Source organism: Salvelinus fontinalis, chromosome 12 (assembly GCF_029448725.1).
Source record: "Salvelinus fontinalis isolate EN_2023a chromosome 12, ASM2944872v1, whole genome shotgun sequence".
Classification (NCBI taxonomy): domain Eukaryota; kingdom Metazoa; phylum Chordata; class Actinopteri; order Salmoniformes; family Salmonidae; genus Salvelinus; species Salvelinus fontinalis.
The window spans coordinates 5,783,937-5,811,221 of NC_074676.1; the positions used below are offsets into that span (position 1 = coordinate 5,783,937).

A 27,285-nucleotide genomic window follows, 5' to 3' on the forward strand; every position below is an offset into this window, starting at 1 on the left:
GAAGAGAGGTAACTCCTGTATAATCGTGCTCAGTACCCGAGATAACGAAGGGAGCTCGGTTTTGTTCCCCACAGGATACAACAAGACTCCGGAGATCAGAAGACGGTATCCCGGAGGAGGTCTCCTGGAGGAGACCTATTCTTTTCTCTTTGATTGTTATTTAATAAACACCCTTGAAACCGAGCTAATACAATTGTGTCCATGTCTGATCTGTATAAACGTCTTGACCAAACCCACTGGTCTGTCACAATTGGTGGAGAATGCGGGCATTCTGTTAACATGGTCAGATCAGGGTTGACGTTTACGCAGCATAAGCTTGGACAAGTTGATCGTTCAGTTCGCCCGGGCCCAACAGACGGTTCAGGAACAAATGCTGGAGGAAAAGTGGCTACAAAATGTTTGCCAAGTTGAAGAAAACAGGAAGCTACAAGGAGGAACGCCTACTGAATCGCATCCAAACCAGTTTTTAATCAAGCTAACGGAGGATGATGACATCGAAAACATACCTCTGCATGTTTGAACCAACAGCGCTACGGGAAGGATGGCCAAGGCCGAAGTGGGTAAGTCTGCTGGCCCCGTACCTGTCCGGGAATTCCCAAAAGGCGAATTTTGACCTTAACAACGAACAGGCAGCTAACTACGACATATTCATATCCACGCCCTGTTGATTCGCACTAGGTGGCTGACGCCTCTCCCCCGAGCCCAGATCAGCCACCTAGTGCGAATCAACAGGGCGTGGCTCCTAACCGATGTATCCACCCTCTCCATCATAGACGAAGTGGTCATGGATCGCTTCTTACTGGCGCTACCCCACGACATGAAGAGTCTTTGCACGCCCCAGACCTTGAAGTGTCTCCCGGGAGCAGTGGAGATGCATCAGAACACCAAGGCCCTCCTGAAGGGGAGCCGGGCCGAGTTGGAGACCCGTCCAAGGGGATGGAAGGATACCCCCACCGCAGTATATCCCGAACCGACAGTCGACCCCAGGTAGATGGAGATCAAAGGGGGTGTTTTGAGTGTGGCACCCAGAGGCACCTTGCATGGAATTGCCCGGATCGAGAGGATTCAATGCCATCAGCAAACCCCGGAGGCGAGGTGGGCCACGCAGTGAACTATGTCACCTCCTGTTACACTCATAGCCACGAGCCTGCTGGCCTAGGGGACCGAACGTGTTAGGGAGATGTCCGTCTCATGTGTCCACAGTGACACAAAGCGGTGTCCAAACGTACAGGCCAATATCGTGAGGCCACAATGGGTCTGCCAGATAATGGTGGGTGCCGTACCGGAGTTGCCAGCACCCCTCCTCGTGGGATGAGATTGTCCACTGTTCAGGGCACTGTGGAGGCAGGAGCTGAGGAAAAATGTACGAGCCGGAGGAAGACAAGAGCGAGGATGACCCGTTGAATGCTTGGGCCGGAAGCAAGTTGACAAACGCGTAGTCGGAGTCCAGTGAACAACTGTATGAGGAGCCCATTCCCCTCATCGATTTCGAGGGACCAGCCGGGACACCCACTGCGGGCCAACTGTGGGGGCAGTTTGGGACTGCCCAGTGGGAGGATTCGAACTTGAAAGCCGCTACTTGAAAGCTACTTCCGGGGGTGAGTGACTGGCGATACCCCCATTTCCAAATCAAGAATAACCTTTTGTATCAGGTGTCGTGCCAACAGGGGGAGCTTCGAGAGGTACTGTTGCTGCCCCAACGGTACGTGGGAATTGTTCACCTGTTGGAGGCGCACCGGGGAATGGAGAAGACCCGGGAACGGATCACCGCCCGGTTCCACTGGCCCGGGATGAGGAGGGCTGAGTAAGATTATTGTCACAGCTGCCCGGAGTGTCAAATCACTGCTCCAAAAGCACACTTCCGAAACCCGCTGGCCCTCCTACCGATCATCAGGGAGCCCTTTGAACACATCACCATGGACATAGTGGGGCGCCTGGTAAAAATGGCATGAGGACACTGGTACATCCTGGTAATAGTAGATTATGCCACCCGGTATCAGCCATTCCCCTACAGGCAGCGGTATCCAAGGGAATCACCCAGAAGCTGTTCCACCTCTTTAGCCAGGTGGGCAACCCGAATGAGATCCTGACAGACCAAGGTACTGAGTTTATGTCCCGCCTAATGAAAGATTTGTGTGCTCTCCTGCAGATCAAGCATATCTGGGCCTCCATCTTTCCCCTGCAGACGAATAGGCTTGTCAAGCGGTTCAATAAAATGCTCAAACAAATGCTGTGGAAGGTCATCGAGCAGGACGGATAGAACTGGGACCAGCTACTACTCCAGCTAATGTTCTCGGACCGAGAAGTGCCCCAGTCATCCACCAGGTTTTCCCCTTTCGAACTCCTCTATGGGAGGAGGCCACGTGGCCTACTGGATCTCGCCAAGGAGGTGTGGGAAGCCCAGCCAACCCCCTTACACAGTGTGGTAGAACACAAGGAGAAGGCCCAACACGCCAAAGCCCAGGTCTACAGTCGGGGAACCCAGCCCAAAAAAATCCAGGTGGGAGACAAGGTGTTGGTCGTAATCCCCACTGCAGTAAATATGTTCCTGGCAACATGGCACGGGCCGAACAAGGTGATAGAGAAGCTGGGACCCATCAATTACCGCATACGGCATCCGGGGAGACCGAAACCAACAGATTTACCAAGTTAACCTGATGAGGATAGAGGGCGCTATTTACACTTTGGGGAAAAACCGTGCCCAATTTAAACGGCCTCGTACTCTATTATTGCTCGTACAATATGCATATTATTATTACTATTGGATAGAAAACACTCTCTAGTTTCTAAAACCGTTTGCATTTTGTCTGTGAGTAAAACAGAACTCATTTGGCAGCACACTTTCTGACCAGGAAGTGGAAAGTCTGAAAATTATGCTCTGTTCAAGGGCCTGCCTATAAATGGGCATGACACGTATGAGTATACATGCACGTCATACACCTTCCCCAGGATGTCAAGGTGCAGTGAAAGAAGAAATGGAGTGATTATCTTGGTCTGAGATGGAATACGTCCTCTTGGAATGACGTATCCCGCATTTTATGTTTTCAGGAAGGCGCGAAGTTGGTTCTGGATTTGCCATCGGAATAGCTGTCGTTATAGCCGATTACTATCTCCGGCTTTGATTTTAGTTGATACATGTGACAATATCATCGTAAAGTATGTTTTTTCAATATAGTTTTATTAGATTTTTTAAATTTATTCGGGACGTTAGGCGTGTTGCGTTGTGTGCCTTTGTTCAGAAAGGAGAGCTTCGAGCCACTTGGCCAGTGTGCTGGCTAATTGAAGGGGGAAAAACGATGTTCTAAATCCAAACAACGACTGTTCTGGACAAAGGACCCCTTGTCCAAAATTCTGATGGAAGATCAGCAAAAGAAAGAAACGTTTTATGATGCTATTTCATATATCTATCGAACTGTATACTAGTAGTTTTGCGCCCCGGTTTTGGCCACTCTTGCTATAACATAAGCCTTATGTCGTAATGAAGATATTTTTAGAATTCTAACACTGCGATTGCATTAAGAACTAGTGTTACTATCATTTCCTATACAACATGTATTTTTTTGTAATGTTTATGAATTGCTATTTGGTCAGAATAGGTGAGAGTCTAATAGAAATATCCGCACATTCTGGGAAATAGAAGCTACGTTAGCATAATGGATAACCACTGATTTCAGCTCTAAATATGCACATTTTCGAACAAAACATAAGTGTATGTATAACCTGATGTTATAGGACTGTCATCTGAGGAAGGTTTATGAAGGTTAGTGAAAATTGATATATTTTGCTGGTTTATTCGCTAACGCTAACGTGCCTATTGCCATCGCTAACGTGCCTTGATGAATGAATGCGGTTGTGTGTAGGCTATTGTAGTAAGCTAATACACTGCTCAAAAAAATAAAGGGAACACTAAAACAACACAATGTAACTCCAAGTCAATCACACTTCTGTGAAATCAAACTGTCCACTTAGAAAGCAACACTGATTGACAATAAAATTCACATGCTGTTGTGCAAATGGAATAGAGAAAAGGTGGAAATTATATGCACATTTGTAGCCTGCTGGAGGTCATTTTGCAGGGCTTTGGCAGTGCACCTCCTTGCACAAAGGCGGAGGTAGCGGTCCTGCTGCTGGGTTGTTGCCCTCCTACGGCCTCCTCCACGTCTCCTGATGTACTGGCCTGTCTCCTGGTAGCACCTCCATGCTCTGGACAGTACGCTGACAGACACAGCAACCCTTTTTGCCACAGCTCGCATTGATGTGCCATCCTGGACGAACTGCACTACCTGACCCACTTGTGTGGGTTGTAGACTCCGTCTCATGCTACCACTAGAGTGAGAGCATCGCCAGCATTCAAAAGTGACCAAAACATCAGCCAGGAAGCATAGGAACTGAGAAGTGGTCTGTGGTCACCACCTGCAGAATCACTCCTTTTTTGGGGGTGTCTTGCTAATTGCCTATAATTTCCACCTTTTGTCTATTCCATTTGCACAACAGCATGTGAAATTTATTGTCAATCAGTGTTGCTTCCTAAGTGGACAGTTTGATTTCACAGAAGTGTGATTGACTTGGAGTTACATTGTGTTGTTTAAGTGTTCCCTTTATTTTCTTGAGCAGTGTATAATGCTATATTGTGTTTTCGCTGTAAAACACTTAAAAAATCTGAAATATTGGCTGGATTCACAAGATGATTGTCTTTCATTTCTGTACACGATGCATTTTTCAGAAATGTTTTATGATGAGTATTTAGGTATTCCACGTTGGTCTCTATATTTACTCTGGCTGCTTCGGTGCTATTTTTGACGGTAGCTGTGATGGTAGCTGCAATGTAAAACTGATTTATACCTCAAATATGCACATTTTTCGAACAAAACATAGATTTATTGTGTAACATGTTATAAGACTGTCATCTGATGAAGTTGTTTCTTGGTTAGTTTGGTTGGTTCTTGGTTAGTTAGGTTGGCTTTGTGCATGCTACCTGTGCTGTGAAAAATGTCTGTCCTTCTTTGTATTTGGTGGTGAGCTAACATAAATATACGTGCTGTTTTCGCTGTAAAACATTTAAAAAATCGGACATGTTGACTGGATTCACAAGATGTGTATCTTTCATTTGCTGTATTGGACTTGTTAATGTGTGAAAGTTAAATATTTCAAAAAAATATTTTTTGAATTTCGCGCTCTGCCTTTTCAGTGGAATGTGGGAGGAGTTCCGCTAGCGGAACGCTGGGGCGAGACAGGTTAACTTATTGAAGAGTTGGCACGAGAGGACAGCCTTGGCCGTGTTATGGTTGGGTAATTGATGGGGCTGATTGCTCACCAGCTGGACGAGTTCCATAAAGCTGCCAGAGGGGCAGCACACGGAGTTGAGGACTGGGGTGGAAGAGAGGTTACTCCCGTATAGTCGTGCTCATACCAGAGATAATGAAGGGAGCTCCGTTTTGTTCCCCACAGGATACAGCAAGACTCCGGAGTCCAGAAGACGGTATCCCGGAGGAGGTCTCCTGGAGGAGACCTATTCTTTCTCTTTGATTGTTATTTAACTTCTCTAGGGTAGGGGGCAGCATTTTCACATTTGGATGAAAAGCATACCCAAATTCAACTGCCAGTTACTCATCCCCAGGAGATAAGATATGCATATTATTAGTAGATTTGGATAGAAAACACTCTGAAGTTTCAAAAAATGTTTGAATCATGGCTGTGAGTATAACAGAACTTATTTAGCAGGTGAAACCCCGAGGACAAACCATTCAGATTTTCTTTTTTGTTAGGTCAGTGTCTTTTCAATGAGTTTTCATTGAAACCAGATTTCTAAGCGAATTGCTTGCAGTTCCTACGGCTTCCACTAGATGTCAACAGTCCTGAGAAATAGGTTGAGGTTATTCCTTTGTGTAATGAAGGAATACGGCCATCTTGAAGTCGAGGCACTCCAGGTGTCCTGGACATGCGCTTCAATCAAACAGAAGGCATGCTACATATCGTTTTAATCCTGTATTGAAGACATATCATCCTGTCTTCAATTTTATCGATTATTAACGTTAAAAAATACCTAAAGTTGTATTACAAAAGTAGTTTGACATTTTTTGGCAAAGTTTACAGGTAACCTTTGAGATATTTCGTCGTAACGTTTGAGCAAGTTGGAACCAGTGTTTTTCTGGATCAAACACGCCAAATAAATGGACATTTTGGATATATATCGACGGAATTAATCGAACAAAAGGACCATTTGTGATGTTTATGGGACATATTGGAGTGCCAACAACAGAAGCTCGTCAAAGGTAAGGCATGAATTATATTTTTATTTCTGAGTTTTATGTCACACCTGCTGGGTTGAAATGTTTTCTCTCTTTTGTTTACTATAAGTGCTATGCTCAGATAATAGCATCGTATGCTTTCACTGAAAAGCCTATTTGAATTCTGACATGTTGGCTGGATTCACAACCAGTGTAGCTTTAATTTGGTATCTTTCATGTGTGATTTAATGAAAGTTTGATTTTATAGTAATTTTCATAGTAATTCATTTTAATTTGGCGCTCTGCATTTTCTCAGACTTTTTGTCAAGTGAGACAGTAGCGTCTTGCCTAAACTCAGATTTTTGGATATAAATATGAACTTTACCGAACAAAAAATACATGTATTGTGTAACATGAAGTCCTATGAGTGTCATCTGATGAAGATTATCAAAGGTTAGTGATTCATTTTATCTCTATTTCTGCTTTTTGTTACTAGTATCTTTAGCTGGAAAAATGGCTGTCTTTTTCTGTGACTTGGCTCATACCTAACATAATCGTTTGGTGTGCTTTCGTCTTTAAAATGGTGTAAAATATGCTTGAGGAATAAAAATGATGGGATTTCTGTTGTTTTGAATTTGGCGCCCTGCAGTTTCACTGGCTGTTGACGAGGTGGGACGCTACCGTCCCACATACCCTAGAGAGGTTAATATACACCCTTGAAACCGAGCTAATACAATTGTGTCTGACCTGTGTAAACGTATTTCCTGAACCCCCTGGCCTGCCACACTACATTCAGATATACTGTAGATCTCTGTTCAATATCCCTTACCCTTCCATTTCTTGACCAGTTGTCTAGGACAGGGATGTTGTTTCGATATGCCAATTCGCAGGCAAGTTCTCTGCATTTGATGCTATTAAGGCCATGACACTGGTCTGCGAAATTCTTAAAATGTTTAGCAAGCTCAGACTCCATGTCATCAGATAAGACCTTGTGTGCCTCTGCTACTCTATCATAGCTTCTCTTTCGCATAGGTACATCTTTATGTTTACATACCCTACATTACTCATCTCATATGTATATACTGTACTCTATACCATCTACTGCATCTTGCCTATGCCGTTCTATACCATCACTCATTCATATATCTTTATGTACATATTCTTTATCCCTTTACACTTGCGTGTATAAGGTAGTAGTTGTGGAATTGTTAGGTTAGATTACTTGTTGGTTATTACTGCATTGTCGGAACTAGAAGCACAAGCATTTCGCTACACTCGCATTAACATCTGCTAACCATGTGTATGTGACAAATACAATTTGATTTGATTTGTTTGTTTTCTTTTTTGTCAATGTACCTCTTCAGTGTCATTCAGTCTGTTTTATCCCTTGCTGCTGCTCGCATGGACTTCTTACCTTGTCTCACTTCCTTTGTTGCTCGTTCATGAACCTCAAGAGGGGCTAGACCTCTGCTTGTTTCACGTTTGTATACACAGGGCATGATGATGTCTGCTCTTTAACATAAAAAATGCACTGTCTTGAGTTCATATGCATGACAAATCACAGAAGTACTATGCATATTATGCATAAAACTGACAAAATGCGTCATCATTTTGATGGGATATGGTGACCATTGGCTCAATTTACCCATGGCAATTGGCTCAACTTATCCCAAGGCAAACATTTTGACTAATATTATTAGCCCACACAGCTACAAGGATGCACTTTCATGCTAGGTTTAGGACCTCATATTGTAACTTATAAAGACCCCAACTTGATGTATAAAACAATTTTAGAATGATCTACCTTAGAAAGAAGCATAATAAAACCTATAACACAATAAATTAATTAGACTTTTACCTAACTTGCTTACTTTTTCAATATGGTTTCATCCTTCATAGACTCCATGAAATGATGGCCTCTTCCCTAATATTTGTCCAGATGATTCATTTTGTGTATGGTCTAACCCTATGGCTCAATTTACGCCACTCTCCCCTACTCCGCAATATAGGGTCTCTACATTGTGTATCTGAGCTATTCGCCATTCAAGCTGGCAGAAATACGTACACGCCAGCTGTATTTCTACCTGCTTGAATGGCACCAGATCAGACAGACATAAAACATGAAATGACCCCGGGAATTGACTGAACATTACTCAGATATGCACAAAATCAATATAACATTCAAAGTGGGTAAATCTTTACTTTAAAACCCGGTTCGCTGGTTCAATTTGAGCTACAGTCTCCTTGTTCTTATAATTAGTTAGCTAGCTAAGGAGTGGACCCAATAAAGCCACAATATGTGACCTGTTTCAAGAAGCTATGTGTATATTGCACGTCACTACTTCACAGGAGAAGCATTTTTTTTTTTTATTATCAAAATGCATTTTTGGCAGAAATTGCTTCTGGAACATGATAACTTTTCACGTGTCTTAATAACAAACGTGCATGCTGTATGTAAATACGAATACAATTGTTAAATTACGAGGCTAGTGTGTTTAGCCACGGAAAAAGTCGAAAACCTTCCTACTCCATGTATACGTGTAAGAGTCTAGCTAAATTTTCAGATATTATACGATCAAATTTCATGCATGGTGGCTAGCTATGACAATACGTTTGCACTGTAGCTATGGGTTGGAATTATGGTTAACTGTTTAGCTAGTTAGCTAGCTAGCTACAAAAGACTCCACTTCGTAAGAAAATGATTACATGACCCATCAAGTTAGCCAGGTGTGTCTGGGAGTGATTATGGACATCTATTGTATTTCATGAACATATTTACATGTCTAGACAATAGTGACCCATCAATTTAGCTAATTGTGGCCGGGGGTTGGTTATAGCATTTCTTTCACATGACCCATCAATTTAGACAAGTGTCTAGGTAAGCATCATCTTAGAATTCAAAAAATATTTTAAAACTATTTTTATCTGGACACTTTCAAAGTCAGATTAGGATATCTTCGGATAGGACTCTTTTCCCCCCAAATTTAGCCGAAAATGACAACCAAATCTTACTGCCTGTAGCTCAGGACCTGAAGCAAAGATATGCATATTATTGATACTATTTGAAAGGAAACACTTTGAAGTTTGTGGAAATGGGAAATTAATGTAGAATATAACACAGAAAAAAACATGAGGTTTTTTTCTCATTATCTTTGAAATGCAAGAGAAAGGCCACAATGTATTATTGTAGTTTAGGCGCAGTTTAGATTTTGGCCACTAGACAGCAGTGTATGTGCAAAGTTTTAGACTGATCCAATGAATTATTGCATTACTGTTCAAAATGTTGTATCAAGTCTGGCTAAATGAGCCTAGTTGGTTTGTGGATGCATTTTCTAGTACATAACTGTCACGCCCTGATCTGTTTCACCTGTCCTTGTGCTTGCCTCCAACCCCTGCAGGTGTCACCCATCTGCCCCACTTATCCTCTGGGTATTTATACCTGTGTTTTCTGTCTGTCTGGGCCAGTTCGTCTTGTTTGTCAAGCTTACCAGCTTTTGTCCTGTGAGCTCCTGTTTTTCCCCAGCCTCTCTTTTTCTCGTCCACCTGGTTTTTGACCCTTGCTTGTCCTGACCATGTACCAACCCGCCTGAACCTGAGCCTGCCTGCAGTCCTGCACCTTTGCTCCACCTCTGGATTACTGAACTCTGCCTGTCCCTGCCTTTGAACCTGCCTTCCGTCCTGTGCCTTTGCTCCTACTCTGGATTATCGACCCCTATCTGCCTTGACCTGTCTTTTGCCTGCCCCTGTGGTTACAATAAACATTGTTCATTCACACAGTCTGCACTTGGGTCTTACCTTGATTCCTGATACATAACTGTGCACTCTCCTCAAACAATAGCATGGTATTCTTTCACTGTAATAGCTACTATAAATTGGACAGTGCAGTTAAATTAACAAGAATTTAAGCTTTCTGCCCATATCAGATATGTCTTCCACTTGTTTTTACCTCCTTTTGAGTTTTTCAGAAGTCAACTATAGATTTTTTTTTATGTCCTGGGAAATTCTCTTGTTACTTAAAACGTCATACTAATCACATTAGCGCACGTTAGCTCAACCGTCCCGTAGAGCAATGGTTCCCAAACTTTTTATAGTCCTGTACCACTTCAAACAATCAACCTCCAACTGCATACCCCCTCTAGCACCAGGGTCAGCGCACTCTCAAATGTTGTTTTTTGCCATCATTGTAAGCCTCCCTAGTCCTGCACCTCCTGTGGCAGCCCCACTTACTAGCTCTCCTGTGGCAGCCGCACGCACCAGCCCTCCTGTGGCAGAACCACGCACCAGTCCTCCAGTTCCAGCACCCCGCACTCGCCTTGAGGTTTGTGTCCCCAGCCCAGTACCACCAGTGCCAGGCTTCCTGTGCGTTTCCAGAGCCGTGTGCGCCCTGTTTCTCCTCCCCGCACTCGCCCTGAGGTGCGTGTCCTCAGCCCGGTACCACCAGTGCCGGTACCACGCACCAGGCATATAGTGCGCCTCGGCAGTCCAGTACGCCCTGTTCCTGCTCCTCGCACTCGCCTTGAGGTGCGTGTCCCCAGCCCGGTACCACCAGTTCCGGCACCAGGCCTACAGTGCGCCACGGCAAGCCTGAGCTGCCCGTCTGTCCAGCGCCGCCTGAGCTGACCGTCTGTCCAGCACCGCCTGAGCCGCCCGTCTGTTCAGCGCCGCCTGAGCCGCCCGTCTGTCCAGCGCCGCCTGAGCCGCCCGTCTGTACAGCACCGCCTGAGCCACCCGTCTTTCCAGCGCCGCCTGAGCCGCTCCTCTGTCCTGAGCCGTCAGAGCCGCCCGTCTGTCCTGAGCCGCTAGAGCCGTCCGTCAGTCAGGAGCCGCTAGAGCATCCTTCAGTCAGCAGCCGCCAGAGCCGCCCGCCAGTCAGGAGCCGCCAGAGCCGCCCACCAGTCAGGAGCCGCCAGAGCCGCCCGCCGGTCAAGAGCTGCCAGAGCCGCCCGCCGGTCAGGGCCTGCCAGAGCCGTCCATCAGTCAGGAGCTGCCAGAGCCGCCCGCCAGTCAGGAGCTGCCAGAGCCACCCGCCAGTATGGAGCTGCCTTTCAGTCCGGAGGTGCCCATCAGTCCGGAGCTGCCCCTCAGTCCGGAGCTGCCCCTATTTAGGCAGCCATATTCTTTAGGGATTTCGTGGGTTATTATCTATGTGTAAGTTGCCTGTGTCTGCACTTGTTTATTATATAGAGTCACGTTCGTTTGTTGTTTTGTAAGTCTGTTTAAGTGTTCTTCTTTTTGATATAATAAATAGAAGAATGTATTCCTATCATGCTGCGCCTTGGTCCTCCTCTCTTCCACATTATGACGATCGTGACACTGTGTCTGTATTTAGTTTTCATGCTAGCGAGGGCTGAGAATCCACTCTCACATACTGTAGTCTGAAGTCAGAAGTTTACATACACTTAGTCATTAAAACTCGTTTTTCAACCACTCCACACATTTCTTGTTAACAAACTATAGTTTTGGCAAGTCAGTTAGAACATCTACTTGTGCATGACACAAGTAATTTTTCGAACAATTATTTACAGACAGATTATTTCACTTATAATTCACTGTATCACAATTCCAGTGGGTCAGAAGTTTACATACACTAAGTTGACTGTACCTTTGAACAGCTTGGAAAATTCCAGAAAATGATGTCATGGCTTTAGAAGCTTCTGATGGGCTTTTTACACCTTTTGAAGGTGTATTTGTGGATGAATTCAAGACCAACCTTCAAACTCAGTGGCTTTTTGCGTGACATCATGGTAAATTAAAAGAAATAAGCCAAGACCTCAGACATTTTTTTGTAGACCTCCACAAGTCTGGTTCATCCTTGGGAGCAATTTCCAAACGCCTGAAGATACCACGCTCATCTGTACAAACAATAGTATGCAGATATAAATACCATGGGACCACACAGCCGTCATACCGCTCAGGAAGGAGACGTGTTCTGTCTCCTAGAAATGAACATACTTTGGTGCGAAAAGTGCAAATCAATCCCTGAACAACAGCAAAGGATCTGGTGAAGATGCTGGAGGAAACAGGTACATAAGTATCTATATCTACAGTAAAACAAGTCCTATATCGACATAACCTGAAAGGCCGCTCAGCAAATAAGAAACCACTGCTCCAAAACCGGCATAAAAAAGTCAGACTACGGTTTGCAACTGCATATGGGGACAAAGAGCGTATTTTTTGGACAAATGTTCTCTGGTATGATGGAACAAAAATAGAACGGTTTGGCCATAATGAACATCGTTATGTTAGGAGGAAAAAGGGGGAGGCCTGCAAGCCGAAGAACACCATCCCAACAGTGAAGCAAAGGGGTGGCAGCATCATGTTGTGGGGTGCTTTGCTGCAGGAGGGACTGGTGCACTTCACAAAGTAGATGGCATCATGAGGCAGGATAATTATGTGGATGTATTGAAGCAACATCTCAAGACATCAGTGAGGAAGTTAAATCTTGGTCGCAAATGGGTCTTTCAAATGGACAATGACCCCAAGCATACTTCCAAAGTTGTGGCAAAATGGCTTAAAGACAACAAAGTCAAGGTATTGGAGTGGCCATCACAAAGCCCTGTGGGCAGAACTGAAAAAGCATGTGCGAGCAAGGAGGTCCACAAACCTGACTCAGTTACACCAGGTCTTTTAGGAGGAATGGGCGAAAATTCACCCAACTTATTGTGGGAAGCTTGTGGAAGGCTACCCGAAACGTTTAACCTGTTGAACAATTTAAAGGCAATGCTACCAAATACTAATTGAGTGTATGTAAACTTCTGTGATTAAAGAAATAAAAGCTGAAATAAATCATTCTCTCTACTATTATTCTGACATTTCACATTCTTAAAATGAAGTGTTGATCCTAACTGACCTAAAACAGGGATTTTTTACTAGGATTAAATGTCAGGAATTGTGAAAAACTGAGTTTAAAAGTATTTGGCTAAGTTGTATGTAAACTTCCGACTTCAACTGTAGGTACGTGGCTGCAAAGGTTGCAAAGTGTCTTAACAGTGTGATTTGCCAAGGCAGGATACTCTGAGCGCAGCCCAATCCAGAAATCTGTCAGGGGCTTCTGATTAAATACATTTTTCACAGAACCAGTTGTTGCAATTTCGATGAGGCTCTCTTGTTCAGATATTGGTAAGTGGACTAGAGGCAGGGCATGAAAGGGATAACAAATCCAGTTGTTGTGTCATCCGTTTCTGGAAAGTACCTGCGTAATTGCGCACCCAACTCACTCAGATGTTTCGCTATATCACATTTGACATTGTCCGTAAGCTACTTCGGGATCGATTAGAATGAGGTTGTAGGTGACAAGAGAATTTCCCGGGACATAGACATAAAGTATCTGGGTGTGAACAATGCTGAATAGGTGTAGACAAAGAAGAGCTCTCCAGTAGGTGTACCAAAACATGCAAAGACCATTATCTCAAAAGTGATGTTACAAGTTTATCAACTTCAACTTCGAAGCAGAATTACACCACCTATCACACTTTCCCAAAAAACAAGAAGACATGGCTAAAGGTCAATCAGATTTGTGAACATAATCCCTAGCTGTGTATTGCTGCTTTCCATGTTGTCTGTTGTCTGTAGCTTGTGAGGTGTGGAAACACTTTGTTGCTTTTATGGGTTTTGTCTTGTTGCTTTTGTGCTATGTTGCTCTGTCTGTATGCTATGTCTTGCTTGTCCTATGTTGCTCTGTCTGCATGCTATGTCTTGCTTGTCCTATGTTGCTCTGCGTGTGCTCACTGCTCATTAAATGTCTGTATTGCAATTGTTTTTAAAAACCTACCCAGGGACTGCGGTTGAAAATTAGCCGGTTGGCTAAAACCGGCACTTTTACTAAAACTTTGATTAATGTGCACTGTCCCTGTAAAAATAAAAATTAACTCAAACTCAATGACTTTCCCATTGTTCCTCAACTGCAGTGTACGATATACCATGTTGTAGCTATGAGTCTCTATTTTTATCCAATGTAAAAAAAACACAATTTCAAATTTTGCTACATACGACCAAATCCAGGTGGTCGTTCACATATGTTATGCGTAGGACATTGTCAATTATGACTCCTATATGTGGGATGTTGGTTAATAAAGGCTTGTAAGTAAACATTTCACGGTAAGGTCTACACTTTTTGTATTCGGCGCATGTGACAAATATAGTTTGATTTGTTATGGGATAGATTGTTTCGAAAAATCTAAAGGTATCGGTCGATACCAATTCTCTCTCTTTTCCCATATCCTTGGTCCTAACCCTTCTACGTTTGCAGATCTGAAGGGTCTAGAGAGAAGCAGTGGTGGTGGATGTTCCACTATATTGCTTCACCCATACAGATCTGCACACATCAAAGGGTAAAGCCAAGGGGAAGGGGTAGAGCGGGGAATTGTGGCCGACTTTATAGAAGCTGTAAAAGGCATAGAGATACTGGCTAACCTTCAGCGCGGCCTGATTCTTGGCCCTGACCGCATGGTGGAGAGCCGTCATCCCGTCCTGTGACCTGAAGTCCAGATGTGCACCGCCTTGTTTCAATACAACGATGACCTGCTCCACGTCGTAAAGGTGGGCTGCGAAGGTCAGTGGAGTTTCTACGAAACAAAACACACGACATGGTGTTGTTTAGTGTCACGGATGTTTCTTAAAACATGACGTATGAACATCATCAAAGAAAATGCGTTGGGTAAGTTTCCTGGAATAGAAGGCTAATTCTGGAATAGAAGGCATGTTCAATGAAGAACGGCTAGCGAAATAACTTTGTAGTCTAGGACTAGACTTTGTCCTGGAAACCAGCCCTATAGGTCCCACAGAATAAAGGTGCACAAAAACACAAGCAATTGAGACTTTAAAAACATTTGAGGTGAGCTGATCTCTAATTTCCTTTTTCAGTAAACTAAGCCATTCATAATTTATTCAGACACTGTTTGCTTCTAAGCAGCAGCTGCTGTATAATACAACATGAGGTGCACATCACAATATTGATTAAGAGCCTAGGTGTGTGTGTGTGTGTGTGTGTGTGTGTGTGTGTGTGTGTGTGTGTGTGTGTGTGTGTGTGTGTGTGTGTGTGTGTGTGTGTGTGTGTGTGTGTGTGTGTGTGTTTTTTTTTTCACCTTTATTTAACCAGGTAGGCTAGTTGAGAACAAGTTCTCATTGTGTGTGTGTGTGTGTGTGTGTGAGAGGGGCGTACCACCAGTATCAGGGTCATGATAGTTGGGGTCGAGGCCTTTCTCCAGCATCTTTGCCACTTTATCCAGCTGGTGATGCTGAATGTGGTCCATGAATTTCCTATAGTTGGCCTAGGAGTAGGAGGGAGCAGAGAAAGAGAGAGAGAGTGAGTGGGGGGGGGGGGGGGGGGGGGGGGGGGGGGGGGGCGTGATACAGGGACAGGGAGGTTGGTACAGTAGGGAGGTCAGATGATGGTTACACAGGTCTCTGCACTGCTGTTCTTCACATGGTGCTTTCCCAGGGACCAGGGACACATGTGCTGCTTTCCAGGCCAGTTATAAATAGCTAAGAGAGCAGGTCCCAGAGCTGAGCTGAGCTGAACAGTGCCAGGCCGAGAGGAAGAGAGGCTCGCCTGCAGCCTTCAGGCAGGACAGAGACACTACAGGGCGACTGACGCTGACCAGGGCACTCTGACACAGCCACAGTACACACACCTTGAACAACTCCAACACACACACCACACACGCGCGCACGAACACACATAAAGGAAGAAGTGGACTTGAAAGAACAGGGAAAACAGCAGGAATGGAATTTGATGGGTGAATTATTTAGTGTGGCATTCCCGTTTGATCCAGACGGACAGTGATAGGAATTCTCCTGGACTCAGTCGTTTTCTGTCTTAATCCAATAATCCGTCCTGTTCTATGTGTTAAAATACATACCTGCTGAATATTGAGCCCATGAAATGATGCACTTCAATAATTCACACTTTATATTCAGCTTGTAGCCGAATAGTGTATTGATTTGATCAGTATTGCAGAGAAAGGCCCTGAGATGTTCTTTCGCTCATAATACAATGAAAATCTCAGAGACAAGCGCCGTTATTAATATCATTTTCTCACACGACTGTAATGACCTGAGCCGTACTCTACTGCGGCTAATATTGTCTTTTTCACATTGCTCTTTTCAGCACGGTTCCATCATTGACGGATATAAAGTGTGAAAAGGGTCCAAGATATAGCTTTCACCTGATCCAATACAATAGATGACATCAGCAATAGATATTCAAAGGCATTTGAAAGAAGAAGTGAAAAAGGAATATAAAGTCTCATTTATTTTGCTCACCTGCGTGTGGATTTTGGCAATCTGCTTTTCGTTTACATTGGGCTGCTGGTAGACCCTGCTCTTGTAACGGAACTGTAAATAGGAGAAGAGAAAAATGGTAATGCTGTAATGCATTGTAATACTAATCATGAGCATGAACACCCTATAACGCCTCTTATAATCATCTCGTAATGATCCCGACTAACTAAAACAGACATAATCATACCCTGCACCACTGATACTGGTGATCTATATATTCAATACTAAGTAAGGTGTACAACTACCAGTAGAAGGAGCAGGCAGTAACTAAGACTTCAGTACTAGCGATACCAGGGGACCACTGACTGGGCTTATATAGAACAACGCAGAGAGAGGGAGCCAAGAGGATTTTTTTTAATCTATGGAAACTTTCAAATTGCGTTGTTGGTAGACCTTGCTCTTATAACAAAACTGTCGAAAGGAGACTCAAAAAAGACTACTTCACAATCATACCCAGGGCCCATATTCACAAAATCATCTCAGCGTATTGTAGGAGTGCTGATCTAGGATCAGGTCCCCCCCCCCTGTCCATGTCATTGTTCTATAAAGACTCAGTTATGATCTTAAAGGCAAAACTGATCACAAATTCTCTGAGACACTTTATGAATACTGCCCCAGAATGGGTGATCCATACGTCTAATACTAAGTAACTAAGGTGTACTATACTAGAAAATATCACCCAGGCAGGCAGTAATGAAGTACTAGTGATACCAGGGGACCACTGACTGAGGCTATACAGAACAAAGAACAGCGAGAGGGAGCCAAGAATGGAGTTTCCAGCTATGCCGCCTCATCACAATCCAGCTGAGCTGTTTGGAAAACAAGACTTATTCTAGCGATGCAGTCCCTAGATCATTCATTAAGTGGCAGAATTTTCTACAGATTAGATTCTTTGATAATGATCAACCAGGAGAAGTGCTTATACAGCACCCCTGGTTGGGGTTCAGCAGCGTGCCCAGTGCTGTGTTACTGGACCTCAGGGATGGAGCAGTGCTGGATGTAGGAAGTAGGGCACACACACACACAATCCATAACATTGCGCTTGCCTAATAAAGGTATGTTGTAGAGCAATCAGTGACGTACGTTTGCCAATACAGGAGGACTGGACTTGAGGGATGGAGCAGTACTGGATACATTTAAGTAGGGCCTGCCATGCACACACGATTGCTCGGCCACATACTTTACAGGCTAGTATAATGGTTTTGAGCCAGGGGCGCATCTATTTGACAAGACGAAGATCCACTCTTTGATCAAAACGTAATAGCCTGATGAAGGTACTGTATGTTGTGAAGCAATCAGTGATGGATGTGTGTTTAATAATACAGACTAATATGGGCAGCACTTTTTCTGTACCACCAGAGTTGGGATCCTTTTGCTGCTGGTGGGTGAGTTAGTCTGAGGGTTAGAGTTAGGACTAGGGCTAGGGTTAGGGCTGGACCTGAGGGATGGATCAACGCAGTACTTTTACTGTACCTCCAGAGTTGGAACCCCCTTGATGCTGGTGGGAGTAGGGTAGTCTTTGAGGGGGCGCTCTTCGTCCAGGAAACCAGACATGCGGCCCTCCACAGCGGGCTGAAACAGGCCATAGTTCAGCACGTCCCTCAACGTCTGGGTCAGTGTACACAGGATCTGCTGTTTAGCAACCCATACGGTGGCCTCGGGTTTAAACCTCATACATGTCTGCTCCAAAACAAAGACAACATATGCAAAGATCACGCTAACATACCAAACCTGGAGTTTAAACATACATTTCTGCTCCAAAACATTAGAAGACAGGTGGCGTTGGGTTTTAAAAGCATACGTTTCTGCTTCTAACACACACATGCAGATGTTCCATTCTGGCAGCAGGTGGTAACAGATGGACGGGGACAAACAATAGCACACGTCTCCCTGCCAGTGAGACAATGGCTGTGAATATAGTATTTTATTTACAGTAGAATAGACTAGGAAGTCCTGTATAGAACAGTATGGAAATGTCTACTCGTGATATTCTGTTTCAGTAATTAGCTAGCCTCTTCCCAACAGAAGCTGGACAAAAATGATCATTCCATATTCATGAAGTCATTTGGCAGAGGTGCAGCACTACACAGTATTGGTGGAAGAAAACAATAACTGGAATCAGCTCAATCAATTAGTAAGGATTATAGCAATGGATTATGCTGTCATCCAGACAATCCTGGGGGGTTTATATGAGAGGGCATGTTCATTTCTGATAAGGAATTTAGAAAAACAACAGCACTTCTTCTCAGCGAGAAAAGGTGTGTTTTGTGGCTGAATAACCGAGCTAACGATTTTCAATTGCTTTCTTTCTCCCTCTTACTTACAGTGCCTTCGGAAAGTATTCATATGCCGCGACGTACTCCGCATTATGTCGTGTTACAGCCTGAATTCAAAATGGATTAAATTATACATTTCTACACCCGACGCCCCATAACGACAACAGACAAAAAAATTTTTTTGAAAAAATGCCGTAATGTATTGAAAAGGAAATATAGAAATATCTCATGTATGTAAGTATTCACACCCCTGAGTCAATACTTTGTAGAAGCACCTTTAGCAGCGATTACAGCTATGTGTCTTTCTGGGTAAATCTCTAAGAGCTTTCCACACCTGGATTATGCAACATTTGCCCATTATCCTTTTCAGATTTCTTCAAGCTCTGTCGAGTTAATTGTTGATCATTGCTAGACAACGATTTTCAGGTCTTGCCATAGATATTCAAGTAGATTGTAGTCAAAACTGTAACTCGGCCATTCACTGTCTTCTTGGTAAGAAACTCCAGTGTAGATTTGGCCTTGTGTTTTACGTTATTGTCCTGCTGAAAGGTAAATTAATCTACAATGTCTAATGGAAAGCGCACTGTACCAGGTTTTCCTCTAGGATTTTGCCTGTGCTTATCTCTATTCCATTTCCTTTTTATCCTGAAAAACTCCACAGTTCTTAACGATTACAAGCATTCCCATAACATGATACACTACCCAAAGCGTAATTAATAACTTCACCATGCTCAAAGGGATATTCAATGTCTGCTTTTTCATTTTTTACCCATCTACCAATAGGTGCCCTTTTTTGAGAGGCATTGGAAAACCTCCCTGGTCTTTGTGGTTGATTCTGTGTTTGAAATTCACTGCTCGACTGAGGGACCTTAAAGATAATTGTGTGTGTGGGGTACGGAGATGAGGTAGTCATTCAAAAACCATGTTAAATAATATTATTGCACACAGAGTGAGTCCATGCAATACATTGGGTGACTTGCTAAGCACATTTGTTACTCCTGAACCTATTTAGGTTCGCCACAACAAAGGGGTTGAATACTTATTAACTCAATACATCTCAGCTTTTCAGTTTTTATTCAGTTGTAAACATTTTTAAAAAATCATAATATCACTCTGACATTATGGAGTATTGTGTGTAGGTCAGTGGAAAAAAAACGAAATTTCATCCATAATAAATTCAGGCTGTAACATAACAAAATGTGGAAAAAGTCAAGGGGTGTGAATACTTTCTGAAGGCACTGTATCTTATCTAATTGCTTGGCTGAGAACAGTCTGACTTTCAGTTTATACATTATACAGTACATAGCAATTGTAGCTCGCTCTTTCACATTGACTGTATGCAGCTAGGTTGGCGCAAATATCCCACAATTGCTATGACCTCGTTTTTTTTAACAGCTTTGTGCTTTACTTACAATTTTACTAGCCTCGGGTTCAGTCTTTCATATAAGCAACACACAGTAACAAACTGCAGAAACAACTACCGGTGTGTCGTAATTCCAACCAGCATGAAGCATCCCAATTATTTTTCTACTCTCATTAGCACTGATTTGGCAGATAGCTGGTGGTTTTTTTGAAGATGTTTTACTTGTAATGATTGTGATGTGGTCGTTGTTCCACACCCGGCCATGATTACAGACACCTGTGAGTGTCCTTCCAAACTATATAAACTAGTGACCCGCCGTGTTTGTCATTATACCCTGATGAAGACAGCTTGTCTGTCGAAACGTTGATTATTCAATTATTGCTTTTGAACTCATGGAGTGTGAGGCTCTCCTTTTCGTTTTCAAGTTTCTTCATTGTTTTAACTATTTTAGTTGAATGCACTGATTGTAAGTCACTCTGGATAAGGCTGTCGACTAAATGACTAATATTAAAAAATATATATATACAATCTCCCTGTCCCTACTCACGGATTGCTGTCGGTCAGGTATGACAACACAAATGGAAAGTGAAACGTGCTTACGTTTTGGCTTTGAACTGGATTTAGATGGCATATTCCTGCAGTATGATAAGAACATAGTTTAATGAGACAGAAGTGTATACTCACAGACTGCTGCAGGTCAGGGATGACCACACAGAAGACCAGTGACTCCCTGCGGGCGGCCTTATCCTTCTCTGCCCTCCTGTCGGTCCTTCTGCTGGCCCTTTCCCCTCCAAGTCCTCCATGGCCAGCCTCTTCCTTGGAGCTGTCTGTCTCAAAACCTCCAGACCCGTCAGAGACACTCTGGGCCATTTCCTCCTCACTGGACGTAGGACTCCGAGGCATGATACTCTATTGGAGAGAGGAGACAGTGCTACACAGTGTACATTATACAGTATATACTGCTAACACACATACAGTTGAAGTTGGAAGTTTACATACACCTTAGCCAAATACATTTAAACTCAGTTTTTCACAATTCCTGACATTTAATCCTAGTAAAAATCCCCTGTTTTAGGTCAGTTAGGATCGCCACTTTATTTTAAGAATGTGAAATGTCAGAATAATAGTAGAGAGAATGATTTATTTCAACTTTTATTTCTTTCATTACATTCCCAGTGGGTCAGAAGTTTACATACACTCAATTAGTATTTGGTAGCATTGCCTTTAAATTGCTTTAACAAGCTTCCACAATAAGTTGGGTGAATTGTGGCCCATTCCTCCTGACAGAGCTGGTGTAACTGAGTCAGGTTTGTAGGCCTCTTTGCTCGCACATACTTTTTCAGTTCTACCCACACATTTTCTATAGGAATGAGGTCAGGGCTTTGTGATGGCCACTCCAATACCTTGACTTTGTTGTCCTTAAGCCATTTTGCAACAACTTTGGAAGTATGCTTGGGGTCATTGTCCATTTGGAAGAACCATTTGTGACCAAGCTTTACCTTCCTGACTGATGTCTTGAGATGCTGCTTCAATATATCCACATAATTATCCTGCCTCATGATGCCATCTATTTTGCGAAGTGCACCAGTCCCTCCTGCTGCAAAGCACCCCCACAACATGATGCTGCCACCCCCATGCTTCACTGTTGGGATGGTGTTCTTCAGCTTGCAAGCATCCCCCTTTTTCCTCCTAACATAACGATGGTCATTAAGGCCAAACAGTTCTATTTGTTTTTCATCAGACTAGAGGAAATTTCCTGAAAAAGTACGATCTTTGTCCCCATGTGCAGTTGCAAACCGTAATTTGGCTTTTGTATGGCAGTTTTGGAGCAGTGGCTTCTTCCTTGCTCAGTGGCCTTTCAGGTTATGTCGATATAGGACTCGTTTTACTGTGGATATAATTACTTTGTACCTGTTTCCTCCAGCATCTTCACAAGGTCCTTTGCTGTTGTTCAGGAATTGATTTCAACTTTTCGCACCAAAGTACGTCCATCTCTAGGAGACAGAACACGTCTCCTTCCTGAGCGGTATGACGGTTGCGTGGTCCCATGGTGTTTATACTTGCGCACTATTGTTTGTACAGATGGACGTGGTACCTTGAGGCGTTTTGAAATTGCTCCCAAGGATGAACCAGACCTGTGGAGGTCTACAATTTTTTTTCTGAGGTCTTGGCTGATTTCATTTGATTTTCCCATGATGTCAAGCAAAAAGGCACTGAATTTGAAAAAAGGGAACTAAAATACATCCATAGGTACACCTCCAATTAACTCAAATTATGTCAATTAGCCTATCAGAAGCTTCTAAAGCCATTACATAATTTTCTGGAATTTTCCAAGCTATTCAAAGGCACAGTCAACTTAGTGTATGTAAACTTCTGACCCACTGGAATTGTGATACAGTAAATTATAAGTGAAATAATCTGTCTGTAAACAACTGTTGAAAAAATTACTTGTGTCATGCACAAAGTAGATGTCCTAACCGACTTGCCAAAACTAGAGTTTGTTAACAAGACATTTGTGGAGTGGTTGAAAAAACTAGTTTTAATGACTCCAGCCTAAGTGTATGTAAACTTCCGACTTCAACTGTACAAGCTCTGAAGGTCTGGCTACGAGGCATGCTGGATCTACTGTGGTCGGGCCAGAGATAGAGGACACAGTGTTATAGGGCTTCATTATACTGTAACCGACCCCAGATACACACAACGACACAGTGTACTTCACACATAAAAGACTAACACAAACACACGCCATCTCCGGACTCAACGTTGGGCTTCGAGGCATGATACCGTACTACGCTGTTGCTGGGGGAGGGAAGGGAGAAAGAAGAGAAGAGAAGTGAGAAGAGAGAGGAGAAAAGAAATATTACACAGCGTACTTTATACACACGCACACACACAAAAGTTCTGGTCCATCTCCTCCTCACTGGAAATTAGGCAACGAGGAATGATACCCTACTGGTCAGGCCAGCAAGAGAAAAAGAGATGAGCGAGAGAGGGAGAGAATGGAGGACACGGTGTTACCTAGAAATCTGTACAATTACAGACACAGATACACATACAAACACAGTGTACATCCCACACAGACACATGCACACAGCGTTGCACGCACACACGACATCGCACCCACACACACACACTGTGGATTATCTCCTTCTCACTGGACGTCGGGCCTGATATCGGACTGAGGGAGAAGAGAGAGGAGAGATGAGAGAGGAGAGAAGAGACAGGGTCACCCAGATCCATACATTTATTACAACGCCACACGCATACAAACAGGACTGTGATGATGCTATATCCCAATTATCTTTCTTTACTCCCAAAGTGTGCACCTGTTCTCTTCCCTTCACTGAAATGAAATTAATTTGCTGGAATAAGAAATAAGATGGAAACCTCCACTCACCCATGTCTCCACCAATCCAATGCTTTTAGATTTGTGGGAAGTAGTGAACGAGTGAGTGCACACTGCAGGAGAAAGGCGATATCATTGGGACGTGATTCCTATCCCCTCGTTTGGCGCCAAACACAGATTTTGAACGTTTGCTAATGTTTACTTGTGCTGCTAGCGTGTACTGTACAAGCATATTCCTATAGCTAAACATGTTCCACAGTTGTTATGCAAAAGATTACACTAGAGTAGAAATGTTAAAATTGTTTGTTATAGTTTACAGTTGTATTATCGGGGCATTCACATGCTCGTGGTAAGTGGGAAACTATAAATCAAATCAAACTTTATTTGCCACATGCGCCGAATACAAGTGTAGACTTTACCAATAAATGCTTACTTACAAGCCCTTAACCAACATTGCAGTTCAAGAAGATGAAAATATTTACAGAGTAGGCTAAAATAAAAAGTTATAATAAAAAGTAACACAATAAGAATAACAATAATGAGGCTATATACAGGGGGCACCGGTACAGAGTCAGTGTGAAGGGGTACAGGCTAGTTGAGGTAATGTGTACATGGAGGTGGGGGCGAAGTGACTATGCATAGGTAATAAACAACAGGGGGTGGGGTCAATGTAAATTGTCCAGTGGCGATTTTTAATAATTGTTCAGCAGTCTAATGGCTTGGGGGTAGAAGCTGTTGAGGAGCCTTTTGGTCCTAGACTTGGTGCTCCGGTACCGCTTGCAGTGAGGTAGCAGAGAAAACAGTTTAGAGCTTGGTGACTGGAGTCTCTGCCAATTTTATGGGCTTACCTCTGACACTGCCTATTATATAAGTCCTGGATGGCAGGAAGCTTGGCCCCAGTGATGTACTGAGCCGATTGCACTACCCTCTCTAGCGCCTTAGGGACAGATGCCGAGCAGTTGCCATACCAAGCGGTGATGCAACCGGCCAGGATGCTCTCGATGGTGCAGCTGTATAACTTTTTGAGGATCTGGGGACCCATGACAAATGTTTTCAGTCTCCTGAGGGGGAAAAGGTTTTGTCGTGCCCTCTTCACGACTGCCTTGGTATGTTTGGACCATGATAGTTTGTTGGTGATGTGGACACCAAGGAGTTTGAAACTCTCGACCCGCTCCACTACAGCCCCATCGATGTTAATGGGGGCCTGTTCGGCCCGCCTTTTCCTGTAGTCCACGATCCGCTCCTTTGTCTTGCTCACATTGAGGGAGATGTTGCTGTCCTGGCACCACACTGACAGTTCTCTGACCTCCTCCCTATAGGCCGTCTCATCGTTGTCGATGATCAGGACTACCACTGTTGTGTCATCAGCAAACTTAATGATGGTGTTGGAGTCGTGTTTGGCCATGCAGTCGTTGGTGAACAGGGAATATAGGAGGGGACTAAGTACACACCCCTGTGGGGACCCAGTGTTAAGGATCAGCGTGGCAGACGTGTTGTTTCCTACTCTTACCACCTGGGGGCGGCCCGTCAGGAAGTCCAGGATCCAGTTGCAGAGGGAGGTGTTTAGTCCCAGACTCCATAGCTTAGTGATGAGCTTCGTGGGCACTATGGTGTTGAACGCTGAGCTGTAGTCAATGAACAGCATTCTCACATAGATGTTCCTTTTGTCCAGGTGAGAAAGGGCAGTGTGGAGTGCGATTGAGATTGGATCTGTTGGGGCGTTATGGGAATTGGAGTGGGTCTAGGGTGTCCGGGAGGATGCTGTTGATGTGAGCCATGACCAGCCTTTCAAAGCACTTCATGGCTACCAACGTGAGTGCCACGGGCGCTAATCATTTAGGCAGGTTACCTTCGCTTCCTTGGGCACAGGGACTATGGTGGTCTGCTTGAAACATGCAGGTATTACAGACTTGATCAGGGAGAGTTTGAAAATGTCAGTGAAGACACTTGACAGTTGTTCCGCGCACGCTTTGAGTAGAAGTCCTGGTAATCTATCTGGCCCAGCGGCTTTGTGAATGTTAACTTGTTTAAAGGTTTTGTTCACATCGGCTATCGAAAGCGTTATCACAGTCATCCAGAACAGCTGGTGCTCTCGTGCATGCTTCAGCGTTGCTTAACTCGAAGCTAGCATAAAAGGCATTTAGCTCGTCTGGTAGGCTCGCGTCACTGGGCAGCTCGCGTCTGTGTTTCCCTTTGTAGTGCGTAATAGTTTTCAAGCCCTGCCACATCCGACGAGCATCAGAGCCGGTGTAGTTTGATTCAATCTTAATCCTGTATTGACGCTTTGCTTGTTTGATGATTCATCTGTGGGCATAGCAAAATTTCTTATAAGCGTCTGGATTAGACTCCCGCTCCTTGAAAGCAGCAGCTTTAGCCTTTAGTTCGATGCCGATGTTGCCTGTAATCCATGGCTTCTGGTTGGGAAATGTACATACAGTCACTGTGGGGACGACGTCATCGATGCACTTATTGATGAAGCCGATGTTTGTGGTGGTGTATTCCTCAATGTCGTTGGATGAATCCCGGAACATATTCCAGTCTGTGCTAGCAAAACAGTCCTGTAGTGTAGCATCCGCGTCATCTGACCACTTCCTTATTAAGCGAGTCACTGGTACTTCCTGCTTTAGTTTTTGCTTGTAAGCAGGAATCAGGAGGATAGAATTATGGTCAGATTTGCCAAATGGAGGGCGGGGGAGAGCTTTGTATGCATCTCTGTGTATGGAGTAAAGGGGGTCTAAAAATGTTTTCCTGTGGTTGCACATGTGACATGCTGGTAAAAATGTGGTAAAACTGATTTAAGTTTGCCTGCATTAAAGTCCCCGACCACTAGGAGCGCCGCTTCTGGGTGAGCATTTTCTTCTTTGCTTATGGCCTTATAGAGTTGGTTGAGAGCGGTTTTAGCGCCAGCTTTGCTTTGTGGTGGTAAATAGACGGCTACTAATAACACAGATGAGAACTCTCTTGGTAGATAGTGTGGTCGACAGCTTATCATAAGGCACTCTACCTCAGGCGAGCAATACCTCGAGACTTCTTTAATATTAGACATCGCGCACCAGCTGTTATTGACAAAAAGACACACGCCCCCACCCCTCGTCTTACCAGAGGTAGCGCCTCTGTTCTGCCGGTGCATGGAATATCCCGCCAGCTCTATATTGTCTGTTTCGTCGTTCAGCCACGTCTCGGTGAAACATAAGATGTTACAGTTTTTAATGTCCCATTGGTAGGATAATCTTAATAGTAGATCATCAATTTTATTTTCCAAAGACTGCACGTTAGCAAGAAGAATGGAAGGCATTGGGAGTTTGCTCGCTCGCCTCCGGATTCTCAGAAGGATCCCCGATCTGCGTCCCCTTTTCCGGCGTCTTTTCCTCACGCAAAAGGCGTGGATCGGGGCCTGTTCCAGTGAAAGCAGGATATCCTTCTCGTTGGACTCATTAAAGGAAAAAGCTTCTTCCAGTGCGCGGTGAGAAATCGATTTTCTGAGAGACGGTAGCAGCAACATTATGTACACAATAAGTTAAAAAATAAGTTACTCAAAATGCCCAAAAAATAATAACAGGATTGCACAATTGGTTGGGAGAATGTAAAACATCAGCCATGTTCTTCGGAACCATAAATCCATCATTATTGTGGTTTTGAAGTCAGAACAATTCTCTTATTCTCTGTCAACAACAACTCATGAACAATCTCTAATATTAAGGAAGTCTCTAATATTAAGGAAGTCTCAAGGTTTTGCTCGCCTGAGTTCAGGACGCGTACTCAGAGTCGGGCTCTTGTTTTTATGAGCGTTTA

The 27,285-nt window shown here is 43.9% G+C and overlaps 1 protein-coding gene across 3 annotated transcripts in view; it reads right to left on the bottom strand.

The window, feature by feature from the left end:
- shank2b (SH3 and multiple ankyrin repeat domains 2b) overlaps nt 1-27,285 on the bottom strand; it is a 185,432-nt gene that overhangs the window by 129,872 nt on the left and 28,275 nt on the right. For all 3 annotated transcript variants that reach the window (XM_055939507.1, XM_055939509.1, XM_055939508.1), the window contains exons 3-7: nt 20,832-21,056; nt 17,982-18,188; nt 16,491-16,562; nt 15,388-15,496; nt 14,640-14,791 (exon numbers count right to left, since the gene is read on the bottom strand). In XM_055939507.1, coding sequence (XP_055795482.1) covers nt 14,640-14,791; nt 15,388-15,496; nt 16,491-16,562; nt 17,982-18,188; nt 20,832-21,050 — 759 coding nt within the window. In that variant the 5' untranslated portion in view covers nt 21,051-21,056. The remainder of the gene's footprint in view (nt 1-14,639; nt 14,792-15,387; nt 15,497-16,490; nt 16,563-17,981; nt 18,189-20,831; nt 21,057-27,285) is intronic.